Source organism: Scyliorhinus canicula, chromosome 19 (assembly GCF_902713615.1).
Source record: "Scyliorhinus canicula chromosome 19, sScyCan1.1, whole genome shotgun sequence".
NCBI classification, from domain to species: domain Eukaryota; kingdom Metazoa; phylum Chordata; class Chondrichthyes; order Carcharhiniformes; family Scyliorhinidae; genus Scyliorhinus; species Scyliorhinus canicula.
In genome coordinates, this window is record NC_052164.1 from 88,507,433 (window position 1) to 88,528,200 (window position 20,768).

At 43.7% G+C, this 20,768-nt stretch overlaps 1 protein-coding gene across 1 annotated transcript in view; it reads right to left on the minus strand.

Moving 5' to 3' along the window:
• The window catches only part of snx19b (sorting nexin 19b), a 183,896-nt gene that overhangs the window by 143,491 nt on the left and 19,637 nt on the right, over window positions 1–20,768 (minus strand). Inside the window, exon 7 of the mRNA XM_038778577.1 lies at window positions 16,240–16,420. Coding sequence (XP_038634505.1) covers window positions 16,240–16,420 — 181 coding nt within the window. The remainder of the gene's footprint in view (window positions 1–16,239; window positions 16,421–20,768) is intronic.

Consider the following 20,768-nt stretch of genomic DNA (forward strand, 5'->3'; position numbering starts at 1 on the left):
AAGCATATGGATGATAATGGCATAGTGTAGGTTAGATGGCCTTTAGTTTTTGACTTCCCATGTCAGTGCAACATCGTGGGCCGAAGGGCCTGTACTGCGCTGTATCGTTCTATGTTCTATGTTCTAATAGTACAACATACCTCCTGTTGAAGGATATAATAGGGTAGTTTGAGAGCAACTATTTTTTTGGATGGGGGAAATTCAGGACAAGAGGGCACAACCTCAAAATTAGAACTACGCCATTCAGGGGTAGCATCAGGCAGTGCTGCTTCACACAAAGAGAGGAAACCTGAAGCTCCCTCCCTCCACCATGAAGGCACTGAGACCGGGTTAGTTGAAAATGTCAAACACAAGGTTTATGGATTTTGGTTGGGCAAGTGGATTCAAGGATGTGGAACCAAGGCATAAGCTGGAGTTAACATACCAATCAGCCATGCTCGAACTGAGCTGCGGAACACGCTCGAGGACAATAGCAACTTTTATTTATATAGTGGCTTCAACAAAGTAAAATATCCCAAGGCACTTCAGAGAAGTATAATAAAGCAAATTTTGGCAGGAGCCACTGACAGTAGTAAGGCAGATGGCTAAAAGATTGATCAAAAAGGTGGGTTTGAAGAGGTGTCTTAAAGGAAGAGAGATGGAGAGATTTAGAAAGAGAATTCCAGAGATTAATACCAGGACAACCACTAGTGATGGAGCAATTAAAATTGGGGATGCTCAAGAAGCGAGAATTAGATGAACGCAGATGTCTGGGAGGGATGTATGGCTGGAGAAGATAGAGATAGAGAGGGGCAAAGCAATATAAGTATTTTAAAACCTGCATAATAATTTAAAAATGAGGAGATGGGTGAAGAAACCAGAAGCAGAATGAGTGAGGATGGAGGAGAGTTCTTGCACAGGGACATCCCTCCGAGCCATTGTCACAACAGCATTCCCATCCCCGCTAGCTAAACACTCAACAAGCCGAGTGTTAGTAGCCACACTCCGGACCTGGAACCAACTGAGATAACATTTCAGTCTGACCGAAATGTCCACCATGGCCCCCATCTGTGGCAACCACAGGTTCGCACCATCCACAATGGACACCACCTTTTAAGAGGTAGAGACAGGACAGAGGGATGCTGACAGTTAGGGGCTTCTACACGGATGACTACACGGACAACAGACTAGCGATGTTAGAGGAACTGACAGAAAGGTTACAACTGCCCAACGGAAACAAATTGCGACACTTACAAGTAAAGAATTTCCTTTGCAAAGAGACAACATCATACCCACAGGCATCAAGACACTCAATGTTAGAGGAACTGTTGGACATGGGCAACCTGGGTGGGGGGGGAACCGCGGGGACCTGTATGGGGGACTGTTAGAATGGGCACGCTCCCCGTTGGATGAGACACAGAAGAAATGGGAGGAAGAACTAGGGATAGAAATAGGGTGGGAACTCTGGAGTGAAGCACTGAACAGGAACCTCCACATGCGCAAGGCTAAGCCTAATGCAACTGAAAGTGGTGCACAGAACATACCTAACTAGAACCTGAATGAGCAGGTTCTTCTCAGAGGTGGAGGACAGATGTAAACGGTGCCAGGGAGGCCCAGCCAACCACACCCACATGTTATGACCTGCCCCAGACTTGTCGGGTTCTGGATAACCTTCTTTGAAGCGATGTGCAAGCTTATGGGGGTGCGGGTGGAGCCACGCCCGAAAGTGGCAGACTTCGGGGTATCAGACTAGCCAGAACGATTCATGGGGAGGGGGGCCAACGCCCTTGCCTTTGCCTCGCTAATCACCCGCCCAAGAATCCTGCTCGACTGGCAATCAGCAGCGCCACCTAAAGCTGCAGACTGGCTGGCCGACCTGTCGGAATTTCTCCACCTGGAGAAAATCAAATTCACCATCCAGGGGTTAGGAGACCCACAAGATGGAGAAGCCATTCACCAACTTGTTCCAGGACCTGTTTGAAGCCAACTGAGAATAGAGTGAGGGGGTAAGCCTGCAAAAGGGCCAGTACAGCACCAAGGAATAAGGCAAGGGATGAAGGAAGGGTAGGGAAGGAGGGAGGAGGGAAGGTGGGGTGAAGGGAGGGGGTACAGAAACAAAACAGTCGGGGAAGATGACGGGGAGCTGAGAACAAGGTCGCAGAGGAAAGACCCGACAGCAGGGTCAAAAGGTCCCAGGTCAGAACGGGGGAAAGCATGGGGCGAACCAACCCTGCACGTGGAGGGGCAAAATCCACCCCAGACGGGTGTAAATAAAACCGGCGAACAAGCTGAGCCACTGTATGCCCAATGGGGGCTATTCTTGCTTGATATGTTTTTTTTAAAACATTTTAGTAGGATATTTGTAGTTTATATAATAGTAATAACGATAACAGCAACATGAACATGGTACATAAAACATTTCCATCCCGATCACATTCTTCGCACCCTCAATCAATGAAACAATAGCCTTACCCACACCCCCACACCCAGGTTTCTGCCTCTGCTGACATTCTAATTTTCTCCGAGAAAGTCGACGAACAGCTGCCTCCTCCAGACGATCCCTAACATTGACCCTCTTAGGGAGAACTTTATTTTTTCGAGACTGAGAAACCCAGCCCAGTCACTAACCCAGGTCTCTAATTTGTGGGGCTTCGAGTCGCTCCGCATTAACAGTATCCATCTCCAGGTTACCAGGGAGGAAAAGGCCAAAACGTCAGCCTCTCTCGCCCCCTATCCGGGGCTTCCGAATATCTCCTTTCCACCTGGAATATCTCCCCAACCAACCTATCCCTCTCTGCTCGTTCCACCTTTTCCCTATGGGCCCGTATCAAAATTAACTCCTCTCTAACCACTGCCTCCAGAGCTTCCCACACGTTGCTACCGAGACCTCCCCCGTATCATTTATTTCCAAACAGTTCAGGATGGACTTGCTCACCCACCCACACACCCTCTCATCTGCTGATAGTCCCACATCTAACCTTCATAATGGGCGCTGCCCACTTTCCATACTAGCCCGTAGATCCACCCAATGTGGGGCATGATCCAACACCGCAATTGCCGAGTACTCGGTGTCAAGCACTCCTGGCAGTTTGGCGCTGTTCAGGATAAGAAAGTCGATTCAAGAGTATACCTTGCGGACACGGGAGAAAAAAGAAATCTCCTTCACTCTTGGATGTCCAAACCTCCATGGGTCTACTCCCCCCATCTGCTCCATAAACCCCTTTAATTCCTTCGCTACGGCTGGCACCCTTCCTGTCCTAGATTTTGACCAGTCCAATCCTGGATCAATGACTGTATTGAAATCTCCCCCCATGATCAGATTGTGTGATTCTAGGTCCGGGATCTTACCTAACACCCGCCTCATAAATTCCACATCATCCCAGTTTGGTGGGGCAGCACGGTGGCATAATGGTTAGCATTGCTGCCTACGGCGCTGAGGACCCGGGTTCGAATCCCGGCCCTGGGTCACTGTCCGTGAGGAGTTTGCACATTCTCCCCGTGTATGCGTGGGTTTCACCCCCACAATCCAAAAGATGTGCAGGATAGGTGGATCGGCCACGCTAAATTGCCCCTTAATTGGAAAAAATAATTGGGTACTCTAAATTTTTTTTAAAAAGAAAAAAGAGATCCCAGTTTGGTGCATATACATTCACGAGTACCACCTGCAACCCCTCAAGCTTCCCACTCATCATAATGTACCTGCCCCCCCGCGTCTGACATGATTCTCCCTGCCTCAAATGCCACCCGTTTGTTAATCAGGATTGCGACCCTCCTGGTCTTCGAGTCCAGCCCTGAATGAAATACCTGGCCGACCCACTCCTTCCTCAATCTGGTCTGGTCTATAACCTTTAGGTGTGTCTCTTGTAACAATGCCACGCCCACCTTCAATCCCCTCAGATGCATGAACACGCAATCCTTCTTAACCGGCCCATTTAGCCCTCTGACGTTCCAAGTAACACTGCCGATTAGACATCACACTTCTTAGGCCAGCCGCCAGCTCATGTCCCTCGCCACCTCGGGCCCGCCCTCGGGCATCCGCCATCCTCGACCTCCCCTTTGTCCACTAGCAATAGTTCCTCCCCTGTCAACAGAGCAGCTCCCCCCACACCTCCCTCCCCCTAAGTAACAGCGCCAAAAACCCAACCCCCGATATCCCATTCCCCCCCCCCCCGGGCTTGGACATACATATTAAAAACATCACAGTCCACAGTAAACAAACAGTAGAAAAAAATCCCTCCATCCCACTTCCAATGGAACAGAGCTATCTTTAGATTTCTGAGCAGCTGCTCAAACATCTTATCACAATGAAAACCAAAGAAAAAAGGAACGGGCAAAAGCAACCAAGGAAAAAGGGAACAAAAATCAACAATAACCACTTGTTACAGAGAGCACTGCATATTCAAAACAAGAAGTGATTTTGACCAGATCGCCACCGTACTGCCCTCCCCCAGGGTTCAGTGACCTTAGTCCTCTGCTAGCCTTTTGTCCTTGATAAAGTTCATCACTTCGTCCAGTGATTCAAAATAAAGTTCCGAGCCCTCTAACGTAACCCAAAGACGCGCTGGATACAACATCCTGAACTTCACCCCCTTCTTGAAGAGGGCCAAATTTGCCCTATTAAATCCGGCTCGTCTTTTGGCCAGTTCCGCGCCCAGGTCCTGATAGATGCGCAACTCACAGTTCTCCCACACGCAGCTCCGTACCTGCTTGGCCCATCGCAAAATCTGTTCCTTGTCCAGGAACCGGTGCTTTCGCACCACCATTGCCATCGGTGGTTCATTCGCTCGCGGCTTCCTTACAAGAGCTCTATGCGCTCTGTCCAGTTCCCAGGGCCGCCTAAACGCCCCATCTCCCATCAACTTTTCCAGCATACTTGCCACATATGCCTCGTGTCCGAACCCTCACAGCCCTCAGGGAGGCTGACAATCCTCAGGTTCTGTCTCCTGGACCTGTTCTCCAAGTCCTCCAACTTCTCCTGCAACCTTTTCTGATGATCCTTCATCAGCCCCACCTCGGCCTCCAAAGCGGTTAAATGGTCCTCGTGCTTGGATACCTTTTCCTCCAGCTACTGAATCGCCCGTCCGTAGGTTTCTACACCCTGTTCCACCCGATCAATCAATGCCTTAATCGGGTCCAGCGTATCTTTCTTTTGCTTGGCGAAGCTCTCCTCAAAGAACTTCACCAGCTGTACCATCAACCACTGTGCCACCACCCCAGGATCTTGCACCTCCGCCATGTTTTCCTGCGTTGCTGGCTCTGCACACATCTTCCTTGCTTGACTATGTCTCCTTACACGGCCACTACTAGTCCACCACTCCATACACTGGTGGGGGATTTCTCCTCACTGTCTCACTTTCCATCGATTTATCCAATAAAATTCCGAAAAAACTGGGAGAAACGTTTTGTCACAAGCGGGAGCAACCAAATGTGCGACCTCCTACTCCATGGCCGCTATCGGAAGTCAGCTTGCTATTATATGTTAATGTATGGTCTTTTTGTAAAGTTGCTTAAAAAATCATTAAAATCTCAATAAAAACGTATATTTTTTTAATAATAATTTTTAAATTAAGTCTTTGCTTGACCAGCAGTCATATAGATCATTGAGCACAGAGGTGATGACTGAACAGGAACTGGTGTGGCTAAGGACACGAGCGTTGAATGATCTCAAATTTATGAATGTTAGAGGACGAGTAGCCAGCAGAATAGTAATAAGAGGGAAAGCATGTGGGCTTCAGCAGCAGGTGAGCGGCGACAGAGGCAAAATCAGGTGATGTTACAAAGATGGGAAAAGGCAGACTCAGTTGATGGGTTGGATGTGATCAGAAGCTCATCTCGGAGTCAAACATGACACCAAGGCAATAAATAGTCTGGTTTAGGCTCTGAGGTCCCAAGAAGATGATGGAGTTGGAAGGAAGATGATGGAGTTTGGAGTGGGGGCAAAAGACAATGTTCAGTTTTCCCAATATTTAAATTGACGGGAATTTCTGCTCATCCAGTCCTGGATGTTGGATAAACAGTTTGATAATTTAGCAACAACAGGAGCGTCTAACGAGATGGTGGTAAGGTAGAATTGGATATCATCAGTGCACATGTGAAAACTAACTATCTGTTCCAATGTTCTGTGGTACAGCTTTAGAATGTGGAGGATTAAAAGCTGAAATGGAGAATTCCCCCATCTTGGTGCAAGAATAAAATTACCTCTTGAAACTTTAGTGTGGGATCCCTTAAAGGATTGTGCCAACTCTTAAATGATGATGAATTACAAAAGGTACAATCTACTAAACTATGACTTGAATAAAAAATGATTTTAAATGGTTCAACAATTGCTTGTCAAGTTTCAGAAACACTAACCAAGCTGGTAGCCTGGTTATTAAAGCATTTGGATTTTAAAAAGTTCCAGAAAGATAATGTTGAAGAAACAATCAAAGGAACTTGCAGAGTTCCTCCAATCCTCCAACAGTCTTGGAACATATAGAGGAATATATAGAAATAAAATCAATAGACCCGAAGGAGGGGAAAGAAAATATGATGCATTGGCATTTCATATAGAAAACAAAAGAAATGGTTAAAAATGAATCATACAAAGTTTAGGCACAACATTCTCCTTAATAAATAAGCTCACTGGAATTACGAGTGCGGTAATCATAGACATTATACCACACGCCCACTGCAGACCTCAAAACCAAATACTATGTACGATTCTACAGATACACACTGAGGCTTTCTGCTCTCCCTCATTAATTTTAATGATTTATTTGTTGGCGTGAGCAGAACAGAAAATCCAGTTACAATATATTAAAAAAGTGTTCCACATCACGCCCTAGTTGAGGAAAGCAAAGGTCTGCTCATCAACAGCCAAATGTCAGTTTGGCGATTTCATCATGCTACAGATTCTGCATTAACGCAAAGCCAAAATCAGTATAAATAATTGTGTAATCACACGGCCCCACTACTGAAATAAACTCTATAAAAGGGTTTATTGAACACCATTCCATGCATGTGTTTCTCATTTATAACATGCCGCAATCCTCTGAAAATGAAAATAGCAGCACTACTGAAGTATCAGGTGAGGCTCTCCTGACATGAATTTGCTTAAAATCCCTTTGCGTATTTAAGTCAGCATTTGCAGTCGTCTAGACTAGATAATTTTGTCTGGTTAAAATGTATGTCAACTTAATACTTCCACTGGCACAAAGCTACATTTTTTCTTTTATAAATTTAGTGTACCCAATTCATTTTTTTCAATTAAGGGACAATTTAGCGTGGCCTATCCACCTAGCCTGCACATCTTTGGGTTGTGGGGGCGAAACCCACGAAGACGCAGGAAGAATGTGCAAACTCAACAGTGACCCAGATCCGGGATCGAACCTGGGACCTCGGCGCCTTGAGGCAGCAGGGCTAACCCACTGCACCACCGTGCTGCCCTGGCACAAAGCTACATTTAAGAATTATCATTCCAAAATTTTTCCTGGATGGCTTTCGTCTACATTTCTATTCCCACTGCTATGGCTGTATGCAGGTAGAATCACTGTCATTCTGCACTGGTATTACAGCCTCTACCAGGCTGAACCAAGTCAGCAAAATTGAAATCTGAATTTTAGTCTCGAACCGACGACGGTCAGATTTGGATTTCTGAATGCTTCGTGCTGTAGGCCTGGTATGATGTCAGGTCACAGACCTAAAATCATTCCATCGGTTTCTATCTCCACAGATGCTGCCAAACCTGCGGAGTATTTCCAGTATTTTCTGCTTTTATTTCAGAGGATGAAATGAAATGAAATGAAAATCGCTTATTGTCACAAGTCGGCTTCAAATGAAGTTACTGTGACAAGCCCCTAGTCGCCACATTCCAGCGCCTGTTCGGAGAGGCTGGTACGGGAATTGAACCCGCGCTGCTGGCCTTGGTCTGCTTTACAAGCCAGCTATTTAGCCCACTGTGCTAAACCAGTCCCTGTGCTAAACACTGCACCAACAGTGTCATAGTGTACCTGCTACGGTCACCAATTAACACAGCCTTCAGCCTTGCACTTCGAACGAATGTTAAATTGTATAATTAGCATTCAGGGTTAATCAAAATGGGGCAAATTCTAAATGGTACGACTAGAAATGAGCCCGTTTAATAAAGATTCTGGGTCCAAACTAGAGATCTTATTTCCATTCTATACCAGAAAATACAAATGATAGATACTGCAATTCAATGAATAGGTTAAAATAGAATTCTGATAAATAATAACACTTCCATATAAAAACAGATGCCTGCTCCTTCACGTTCATTTCTGTTCTCAAACACTTGTACCAAATGAAAAATAAACTTCAGTACTTATTTCTTGCTACTTGTGAAGGAGGCGATCGATCCCCCCCCCCCACTCCCCAAAACGAGGAAATGATAGAAAGATGCCCCTGATTTTGAAAGACCTTTATAATTCTGGCAGAGGTGATGGACTGAAACAAGTTGTCACAACAACCAGCAGATGGCCAATTACCGTACAACAACAGACTTTGAATAATGATTATGCAACAATAACAACAACTCAAAAGTATTTCACTGGTTGAAACATCTTCGGAATCTCCTGAAGTCATGAAAAACGCTACTGTTACAATTATGAGGTTTAGAAGATTAATTGTGTTCTGGACTGTAGCTTTAAATTTAGGGTGAATGAAGGGGGTGGTGTAACCGGTTCTGCAGACTGACTTGACAGTAAACCAGGGTGGTTTGAATGTTTGAGATCAAATGAAGACTTGGGCAGAATTCTCCCATTTTGAGACCAAGTCCTGTGACCGGGGGAGGGGGTCGTGGATTGTTTCTCCAATGCGGAAGCTGGCAGGAAAACGCACCAAATCATCATGCCCCAACCTCATTAATCATGCACACAGGTATTTTGCGGCGTACCCCTGCACCCTGGTACACCACAGTAATGGGGGTGCATCTGCAGGTGGACCTTCCAGACTCTGTGTCCTGCGGAGCTCCATCTTCCAGCCTAGATACCCATCTTCATTCTCAGAATGCCCATCTTCTGGTCTCAGCTTGCAGGCTGGATAATGCGTAGTCTGCCTTCAATTCCGGGTGCCATATTGAAAAGACATCGAACACCTCTGTCCCACTATTGAAGAAAGAAGGTGGGCCACCTGAAAGTGCAGACAGATCTCCAGGAGCACGTTTAGACCAGAAGCTGGACCTTCTGAGAATGAAGATGGATCTCCAGGCTGGAGGATCACCAAGTCCGAAATGTCAGATGAGCCCTGATCCACTACTGTGCTGTTCCAGGGAGCAGGGTTGGGGTTTGCCTCCATCCTGATCTATGGAGGCAGCTCCAGCCATTGTTAAGGTGAATCCTGACAACGGCACACAACATTGCTCCAAACATGTTTAACCAGCGGTGTGTTTTCTCATCGCAGTGAGTCTGGTGTGGGCCGGGAGAGGATGAGGGAGAAATTAGGTCTCCATCCCATTAACGGGATACAAATGATGTTCACACTGGCCTCTGGCAGGTTTTCCAATCCGTCATGTGGACAACAGTGGAAATCCCTCTGAGCACTTCCGGTTCAGAGGCCGCGAATCTACCTGCAACAGCCATGCCGTGCTCCATGGCGGACCCAGCCAGCGGACCTGGACCGCTAAAGTAGTGTCCCCTTCAGACGCTCCCGGGCCCCAGACCGCTCGCCCACACAGTGCCCCCAGCCATGAACGAAGGCCCCCTCTGCCACGAGTTGGCCCTCCCCCGACTGTACCAGCCCCGGACTGAATCCGCAGCCGGAGCGCGAGGTTCCCAAACGGGTGAGACCATGAGAGTCCCACGCCATCGGGAACCCGGCTGGTCGGGGACGGAGCATCACGTGACATGAGGCAGTGGATAATCGTCGTGCGGTTTGCAGGGGGGGTAGAATTCAAAAACCGGCACCACTCCCTACATGGGCGTCAAAACAAGATTCTCCGTTCTGTCACCGAACACGATTTCAGCATCGAGAGCAGAGAATCCAGCCCAATGTGTTTCAAGTTGCCATGGGGAAGAGGACAGAGCAAACCATTTTGAGATCAGGCTACAGGCTTCCCTAGAAACCAATGAGTATCACAGACAGGCTGCAGAGGCTCTGAGTGGTCAACAGAAATAAATGGCTGCTTGACTTTGCAAACTTCTAAAAACAGATGTATTTGCAGGCTACTACAAACAGATGAAGGAGCAAGGCCGCCTCTAGTCGAAGAGATGCATCCTGCAGCTGTCTAAGGATTCCCACTGGTGGTGGATTTAAGGAACTCCCGCAAACTGATGAAAGCACCTGGAGACAGTCACTCAAAGTTACTACTCAGGAAAACAGCAACATAGAAATCCATTGGAAGCTGGGAGCAACTGTGGAATGCTTGCTACAAAGATTATAATTCCTTGGGGAGTGAAATGTGAAAATTATGAAAGGGGAATGCTGCTCTCTTATGTGTAAATTATAAGGTCCCGACAAAAAGAAAACAACGTTTCATCAACAGTGCTTTTTGTCTTTTTGTCATTAATTCAGCTACAAATTGCAAGGTTGAATCTCCTTTTAAATAGAACATAGAACAGTACAGCACAGAACAGGCCCTTCGGCCCTCAATGTTGTGCCGAGCCATGATCACCCTACTCAAACCTATGTATCCACCCTATACCCGTAACCCAACAACACCCCCTTTAACCTTACTTTCATTAGGACACTATGGGCAATTTAGCATGGCCAATCCACCTAACCCACACATCTTTGGACTGTGGGAGGAAACCGGAGCACCCGGAGGAAACCCACGCACACAGGGGGAGGACGTGCAGACTCCACACAGACAGTGACCCAGCCGGGAATCGAACCTGGGACCCTGGAGCTGTGAAGCATTTATGCTAACCACCATGCTACCCTGCTGCCCAAATGTTATCGCTGTCTACAGAGATCATAAAACTATTTATGTGGAAGTGCATTTTTTAAAATTAGAATATAGACCTAATTGTTTTAAATATTTTCTGTTACAATATTAAAACTTTAAAATAGAAGGAAGGATATAATTCCTTGTGTAACTAAGGCAAAATATGAATTTCATCTCACTATTCAGAATTACTTCCATAATTCATCTTTAATAATGAGGTGAGCTGCCACAAAAAAATGGTTCGGAATGTAGTACACTTTGAGCCATCAACTTATTCAAGAAAATACAAATTTAGTACAACAGTGAAAGAAGATATCAAAGCATTGCCTAACTAAAAAATGAAGGAATGGATATGTGGTTCCCCAAAGGTCCAAATAATTAATCCATTGAATGGCTGAGCAGGTCAGTCTTCAGATCAGCCTCTGGTCTATGTTGAGTTAGCTATCTCAGTCAAAGAGGCAGTGGAAGTCATGCAACTGGTCTCATTCACCACTAGTTAAGTAGGGTTGGGGAAGGAAGTCAAAAATCAGTCAAGATCCCATGTCAAGGCCACGAATTGCCATGTACCAGACCCTGCCAAAGGTGCATGTAAGTGGATGTCAAGTTAGGACAGGATCACATGTCCAAATGCCATGACAACCCTCACTATCAAAGCTCGCAAAAAGATAAAAGACACTCTTGCAAAGTAACAGAAGTTAGCTGGTAACCATAGTTTAAATAATAGTCAAACCTCAGGAGAGAGGAAGGAAGTGGTAGAGGAAATCAACTAAAATTAATGTGAATATTCAAAACCAGACATCGTTGGAAAGCTTGGCGGGGATGGAGAGGGTGATAGGGCTGGGCTGCTACACATACTCTGAAATAATTTACTAAGACAACTACAATAACTGGTACTAGTAAAGCTGTCCTGGTACTTGTAAAGCTGTCACACACATTCCTATTAACTAGACAAAACTTCCTTCCTCACAACTGAAACCTCAGACATTCTAATTTAAAGCAAAAATATTTTTGGCTATGTTTACTGCCAAGATCTAATGAACTTTCCAGGAACATTTAACGTTTGAAAATTAATCAGAATAACATTGTTTATCGTCCTCTGTGCATTCTTGCAAGATTATGACGATTAATTAATCGTAGTAAATGAAAATAATTTCCACCAGGCAGTTATGATAATTTTCTTGCAATGACAATATTCTTCACAGTAAAACATTCTTCAGTTATTTAAATGCTAATTTTCAATAGGTGCAAATAGGTTTTACAAAGTATAACATCAGCAAACTCTAAATACTAAGCTAATTCAAGTTAAGTTCAACAGATTTCATTCAGGAACACCTTGAAAGGGTTTTGTTCTGTGCGTTTCAGCTATTTCACTTATGGCTTAATTCTTCTACCTCTTCAAAGCTCTCTTGGCCCCATCTACCTTTAGAAAGCCTGCTTTTACAAACTAACTTCAGGCAAGAGCTACAGCAACCAAAGAGAAAATGCTGGAAAATCTCAGCAGGTCTGGCAGCACCTGTAGGGAGAGAAAAGAGCTAACATTTTGAGTTCAGATAACCCTTTGTGAAAGCTGGCCAAGAGCTACAGCAAACTGACCACTGTCACTTTTTTGTCACAAAGTGCATAACCTCACACTTTTCCACATTGTGCTCCATCTGCCACTTCTTTGCCCACTCTCCTCGCCTGTCCAATTCCTCCTGCAGCCTCCCTGCTTCCTCAACATTACCTGTCCCTCTACATATATTTGAATAATCTGCAAACTTAGCAACAATGTCCTCAGTTCCTTCTTCCTGATCGTTACTTTATATTGTGAATAGTTGTGGTCGCAACATAGACCCCTGCGGAACACCGCTAGTCACCGGCTGCCATCCTGAAAAGAACACCTTTATCTCCACTCTCTGCCTTCCGCCAATCAACCAATCCTCTTTCCATGCCAGCACCTTGCCCCTAACACCATGGTCTCTTATCTTATTCAGCAGCCTCCTGCATGGCACCTTGTCAAATACTTTAAGGAAATCCAAATGGATTGTGTCCACTGGTTCTCCGTTGTCTAACTTCCTCATTACCTCCGCAAAGAATTCTAACGGATACGTCAGGCATGACCTCCCCTTGATGAGGACTCAGTCCTATTTTACCATGCACTTCTAAGTACTCTGCAATCTCATCCTTAATAATACTCTAAGACCTTACCAACGTCAGGCTAACCGGCCTATACTATCCAGTCTTCTCCCTCCCTTCTTAAACAGGAGTGGTATATTAGCCATTTTTCAATCCTCTGGTATCCTCTATGCCTCCAGTGATTCCTGAAAGATCACCACCAATGCCTCCGTAATCTCCTCAGCTGGCGCCTTAAGTGCCCTGCGGTGTAGTCCATCCGGTCCGGGTGATTTATCCTCCTTCAGACCTTTCAGTTTCCCCAGCACCTTCTCCTTAGCGATGGCCACTACACTCACCTCTGCCCCCTGACTCTCTTGAAGTTCTGGTATGCCACTGTGAAGATTGATGCAAAGTACCTATTCAGTTCCTCTGCCATTTCTTTGTTCGCAATTGCTACTTCTCTAGCCTCATTTTCCAGCGGTCCAATGTTCATTCTTAACTCTCTCTTACCTTTTATACATTGAAAAAAACTTCTCGCAATCTTCTTTTACTTTACGAGCTATCTTACGCTCATATTTCAACTTCTCCACCTTATTGCTTTTCTAGCAGTCCTCTGCTTGCTTTTAAAGGCTTCCCAATCCTCTGGCTTCCCACTAATCCTCGCCACTTTACATGCTGTTTCCTTTGCTTTTGTGCTGTCCTTGACTTCCCTTGTCAGCCATTGGCACCTTGTCCTCCCCTTAGCATGTTTCCTCCTCCTTGCGATGAATTTCTGTTGTGCCTCCCAAACAACCCACAAAAACCCTACCATTGCTGTTCCACTTTCTTCCCTGCTAGGTCCCCCTTCCAATCAGCTCTGGCCAGCTCCTCCCTCACGTCTTTGTAATTACCTTTACTTAATTATAAAACAATTACATCTGATTCCAGCTTCTGTTTATTGAAGAGAACGACACTGAATATTGCAAAATCGCATTCCAGCCTTTGTTCGTGGAATTAAATTACAAGCATCTCCAAGGTTAAAACTCAACATCATTTTGTTTGAAAATAAAACAGACATAGACCATAAAGAATAAGAGGCATATTTAAACATTTCTGGGTCCACAGTTAGCCCATGAAGGAATAGCTGGCAGGAAAAGTGGCATCAATGGCAGTTTTCCTTGCCGTTTCTTTTTGAACATTGGAAAAAAAAATGGCAAGGGGCAGGTCCCACAACATCACGCTGGTGGGGCAGGCTCAGCCCTTCCAGGAACTTAGTTTTTTTAAAAAGATTGGGGCGCCACTTTTAAAGTCCGCCTCAGTGCAAAAATGTTCATATAGAGCCTCCCCCCATGCAAATCGCACCCCCCCCCCCCCACTTCCCAACACCACCGGGCACTGCCCCCTGACATTGGGGGGCATTGTGCCAGGGACAGTGCCTGGTAGTGCCCAGGCATGCGGCTTTCCCCCTGAGCGATGCACTCACTGGAACTCCTCAGGCAGGTCTGCCCACCAGGTGCACGCCATGGAAGACCAGTCATAGTTCATGCCAGTCTGCCCTCACACCAACGCCCAGGGAGGGGAGTGACAATGACATGCAAATGTATGGAAACTATGTTCCCGACATCAGATGTCTGGAATACCATTATGTCAGTGGCAAGGACAATCGCACTTTTACACCGCAGCATGAAACATGATTTAGACATCGAGATTTTCCCCTCACGTCGCTGATCCTGCCCAGCGAAAACGGGCGCACAAAATCACCCCTTGGTATTTCCCTAATCAGAAGGCACGGAACTATCTATCAGATGACCTGAGACACAGAAGAAATTTACAGAAGAAAAAGCCACACATAATGTTGTACTTGCAATATAACTTTAAATAAAATAAATGTGCATCTTTAAAAATCTTAGAACTGAAGGTAGTTATGATTCAGGCTTGTTCCTTATAACTGTTCTCACCATCAGTACAAAGCAGATTTCATTGGTAGGTGAGCTGTATGGTGAGATAATTAACTTTAAATTTTTAGTCTTTGGGATACAAGAACAAAAATTAGGAACTTGAGCAGGCCAATTTGCCCTTCAAGCCTGCTCTGCCATTTATGAACATGTCACTCGGCAAATGTGTTTCATATTTATTATCAAACTTACAAACGGAGGGTAAGGAAAATTCTACCACTTCTCATACCCTTCCAGAGAGTAGATAACATTCTACTTACAACAATAATAAGCTAAGCTAATAAATTAGTTCATGCAGAATATCATCGCTTCAGTTTGCAAAAGGTTAATAAAACAAACTAATCAGGCAAATCCCTTGAATCCATCTTATAGGATTTGTTTCTCGGGAGGAAAGTAATTGACATTGTCCCTCTGAAGAATATTTTGCACCACGAGAAACGTTGATCGAAATTCAATCTATAATAGTTGCTAGGCCCACTGTATTCACTACTATTTTAAAGCAACTTCAGTTTCATTGCTTTATTATTGATCAAAAGCAATCAAGTCTTCTCCCGGAAATCAATCCAAATCAGTGCATTAACCTATCAACAATTTTGTCACTTTCAACAAGCTATTTGTGCAGTAGCTTGCGTACCTCACCCAGCATATTGGAGTACAGTATATTAAAATTGCTATTTCAGACGATGCAAGAATAAATATATATTTATATTTTATCAGAGACATTTGAAAGCTTTTATAATAGTCAAATTCCAATGGTCCTTGAAAAGATAGCTGGTAAATTTATTTGGTTCGAGCAGGCTGCGTCCTTCTTTATAACCCTGAATTATCTAGTGTATTTGGAAGATATGGGACTGAGGTGGAAAATGAAAATGGGAGAGAAAAAAATCTTCTATCCTTCATTTTATTCCTGTCAGCTTGGCTCAGTATGTAATGTTGTAGACAGAAACTCTAGAGCAGGTTTTCAGAACTGTTGCATTGGTGAAGGTCCCACCTGTTGGACTACACATAAAACCAAGGTTTCATCTGTCTTGAAGGTTGTAAATTGAAGATTTTTGTCAGGACTCAAAGAAGGGCAAGGAATATATCTCCCATGTCATGACCAACGTTCTTCTCTCAATAAATAGTTGCTAAAGGCAAATTAATTGGTAATTTCATTGTCATTTGGGGTTATCAATGTGCACATTTATCAACATAACAATAGTCACCGCATTCCAAAACTGCGAAATGCCTCCAGAAATGTCAGCAGTGCAATATGGCATTATAGAAAACTCCCAGCAATCACAAAACCATATTCATTTTTAAATCCTCCATACAAATACAAAACAATACAAGTATTCTGGGTCACTTACATACCTGAATCCCAGTGAAAAGAAGGTGGCTCACTGCCTTTCAGCTTTTTGTCTGTATAATCATCTTCGACAGCGACAAACTCTTTGGACTCTTTTCCTTTCAAATTAATTTGCATTCTTTTCAGCAATTTTTCTTTCTCCGTGATGAAATCCTCCATGCCAGCTATGCTAAGGCCTTCTGATAACTGAGGTGAAACAAAACAGTAACACACTAACAAGAACAAGTTCTGGCATAATCACAACATCATAGAATTTACATTGCAGAAGGAGGCCATTCGACCAATCGAGTCTGCACCGGCCCTTGGAAAGGGCATCCCACTTAAGCCCACGCCTCCACCCTATCCCCGTAACCCAGTAACCCAAACTAACCTTTTTGGACACTAAGGGCAATTTATCATGGCCAATCCTCCTAACCTGCACATCTTTGGACTGTAGGAGGAAACCGGAGCACCTGGAGGAAATACACGCAGACACGGGGAGAACGGAAAGACTCCACACAGACAGTGATCAGAGCTGGGAATCAAACCTGGGACCCTAGAGCTGTGAAGCAACTGTGCTAACCACTGTGCTACCATACTGCCCCATACCTTTGTCAAAATTTAGACTAATGCATTACTTAGGTCTGGAAATTTGATGATGCTGGCAATAATTTTAGCAATTTACCAGCACACCTATCATAATAACAAGAGTGACTATCCATTAATAAGCAATTTATTGAATGCAAGAAGGCACTATGAAATTTACTGAGGACATAAGGTCAATGCAAGTTTTCTTTAACCGAGTATGCATTGTTCATTCCGAATTCTTAATTAACCATTTAAGAATTGCAGTATGCTGCAGAACAAGAGCATTCATGAATTTGATGCTGTGTCTGATGAATTACCTTAATTCAATAGTCCCTTTCAAATGGAGAACCAATTTACAGGAAAAAAAAACTTTACAAAACTACCCTTGCCAGAGTACACTTTTTTGTTCTAAAATGCAGGTTGACATAAGCTGCTCTATCATATTTCTCAAAATACTGTATGTATCTTTCAATGTATAAAACAAGCAGAAGAATCTTAAAAACTGAGAAGGGGCATTTCGGAGTAATGTTAGGAATCACTTTTCCACAAATGAAGGGCAGTGGAAATCTAGACCTTTCTCAATCAAATGCCTTTGGATGCTGGGTCACTGGATTTACCGAGACTGAGACTGTTGTTAGATAAGGATCTCAAGTGAAATGGAGACAAGGCAGGTAAATAGAATTTACATACAGATCAACCTGGTCTAATAATATGTGAACAGGCAAATTAGTGTTAAGTCCCAGAGACAGCGTTTCTTTTGATATCGCAAAGAGCCCACCATAAAGGGAAAACTGTAGGCATAAACTCACTGTCATAAGAAAATAGGCCACTTGGCCCATCAAGTCTGCTCTGCCATTCAACCATGGCTGATATTTTTCTCAACCCGATTCTCCTGCCTTCTCCCCATCAACCCTGATTCCCTTATTAATCAAGAACCAATCTATATGTGCCTTAAAGCCTTCTGCGGCAAAGTGTTCCACAGATTCACCACCTTCTGGCTGAAGAAATTCCTCCTCATCTGTTTTAAAGGATCGTCCCTTTAGTCTGAGATAGTCTAAGCAGTTTGTGGACTATATTATCATTAAAATTGAGATCATGAACAGCAATGACAACTTTCATTTGTGTAGCACTTTGAATGTGGTCCATGGCAGCTTACATGAGCTTTGAACAGAATTTGACACAACGACATACAAAGAGATATTAGGACAAGCGGCCAAAAGCTTGGTCAAAGAAGCAGGTTTCAAAGATTGGCTTAGAGGAGGACAGAGGTAGAAAAGTAGAGAGGTGGACTTGGGAACACCACCATCCAGGGCTTCCCCTCCAAGTCACTCACCATCCTGACTTGGAAATATATCACCATTCCTTCACTGTCACTGGGTCAAAACTGGATTGGATTGGATTTGTTTATTGTCACGTGTACCGAGGTACAGTGGAAAGTATTTTTCTGCGAGCAGCTCAACAGATCATTAAGTACATGGGAAAAAAAGGGAATAAAACAAAATACATAATAGGGCAACACAAGATATACAATGTAACAATGTAAAATCATGGAACTCCCTACATAGCAGCACTGTGGGTGGACCTAAACCTCGGGGACTGAAGCAGTTCAAGAAGGCAGCTCAGCACCACTTTCTCAAGGGAAACTTGGGATGTGTAACAAATGCTGGCCGAGTCAGTGACATCCACATCCCGTGAATGAACAGAAAACAATGTTTAGGGATGGAGTTGGGACAGTGAGGGCAGGGGGTGATGGGTGAACAAAACTGGCGTGTGTTAGGGTAGGGACAGCAGCGCTTAAGTTAGGTTTATGGAGGATGCAGAGTGGGAGGCTGATCAACCTTGGGATCTGTGAAGGATCCGCAGAGGTCATATGATTCAGGCACATTTGGTCGATATTATGCACTATACAATTTCTTTATGTTTACTAACACATTTTCTGCTGCCTTATACTATTAAAAGATTCCTGCAACAACAGCTCTATTTTTCCTTTTGGTCACTGACATGTTCTTTCAGAGTTGGGACAAAGTATCCTTGTGATTATGTTAACATTTACACGAATTCCAGGAGTGACTCAATTCTTGTGGGAAACCTCACACAGAAAGCATGAAAACCACAAAATTAGATCACACTTAAACCTTCTAAATCCACAATTGACCATGAGGTTCTACCCGCAGTATCGTTCGACGTGCCTGTTATTGGACATTCTGAATTCTCCCTCTGTGTACCTGAACAGGCACCGGAGTATGGCAACTAGGGGATTTTCACAGTAACTTCATTGCAGTGTTAATGTAAGCCTACTTCTGACAATAATAAAGATTAAGATTATTATTATTGGTTTCATATTAGGTAAAAGTTTATTGGACGAGGCCGCTCTGCTTGACACTACCACTGGTTTCACAGCTGTTTCACTGTGGACTTATTTACATCATAAAGCAAATTCAAAATCTACTTTTAAACCAAGGGATTCATTTCTATTATATCACTGTTATAAATTTAATGAATAATAGGGAAGAGAGGGTGTCACTAAATGATCCTGCATTCAGGTTAGTAAATCTTTGTCATTGTGGAATAAATGGTAATAACGCACAATCTCACTCCGCCTATTTACTTTTGAACATACAAACAACTAGAGTACTGCAACTTAATCTAGAAAATCATCATGCAACACATTTCTGCCCACAAAAATATGTCACTGAAAAGGTTAATCGGATTTTGTTTTGCGCGTTCTTTTGTTGTGCTATTAACGTGCTTATTAGTCTCAAGAAATTAGTCTGTTTCCATGATGAATTATGATCCTAAATATGTTAACACTTCATTGGTGAGCTCAGCAGGTATTGTTCTGGAAATGAGCGACAACAGCCAAGATTATGTGTTAGCACTAATGACAAGGCTGTCAGTTTCATTGTTCTTACAGTGTAAAACTGACAGCAATTTCAGGCATCCAAACATGCAATGTCAAACTCAAATATCCAGAGGGTGCTGTCAGTGACACCCCACGTCTCCACTGGGTGCACTGTTTCAGTCTTCACTGTTGCATCCACTCGAAATGACGGATTTGGTGTGAACTTCAACAACGTGTTCACCATTCTCAATGTAAAAACCAACAAAAATGTTCACCCTGTTTAATCACGAGTTACTGAATTTTAAAAATCATGCCAAGTCATAATTATTTCTGAACAACTGCTCTAGTCCTGAAAAACTAATCTAACAAGTGTGAAGTTGCATTACCTCAAAAGAACATTTTTAGAGTGCAGAGCTTTTAATTAGATAAAAATGAATTAATTTATTTGTGCTGATGTGTATGTCCCGACTTTATTTCGCTTTCTGTACATTGATTTAAATATGATTTACATTTCTTGCATCTTACTTCCTGCTTTCCTGTGAGAATTCTTCAATTTGACTGGTTGATCAGCCTATCATCTGCTTGCCCTGTTGCTGGGCATAACAGATCCCCTGCAGAAGGTGCCAAAGTGAAAATTATGTCAGAAAGAGGAAATCTACGCAGGATTCCCCTGCTAATCCTTTGTGGACAACTTTTTTTCAAGGTCAGTGGTGAGCGCTGTCTCTTCACAGCTGATTGCATTCCCGAGTCAATATTTTTCCACTACCTGAGCTCATCTTTAGCTACAGCAGCGTTTGACAGCCGCAGTAATTAAACCTTCTAGTAATTGAACCTTCTGGAGCTAATACATAATAAATGTTCTATTTTACAAAACTAATACCCACGTATTCTAGATGATAATCGCTCACAATAAACAAACAAACCCTACCAATACTTTGTGTCCCAAAGGTTCAATGTGAATGACATGTGCACTCTACAGTGGGTCGATTGTCGATAAAATATTGTATTAATGGCATCACCAGGACAAGCAATAAATACCAAGATCGTTTTTCCAGTTCTAAAACTTAACTTGTTCTGAATACAAACCAAAACAGATTTCGCTAGATAAGCCAACTCATGAAAAGG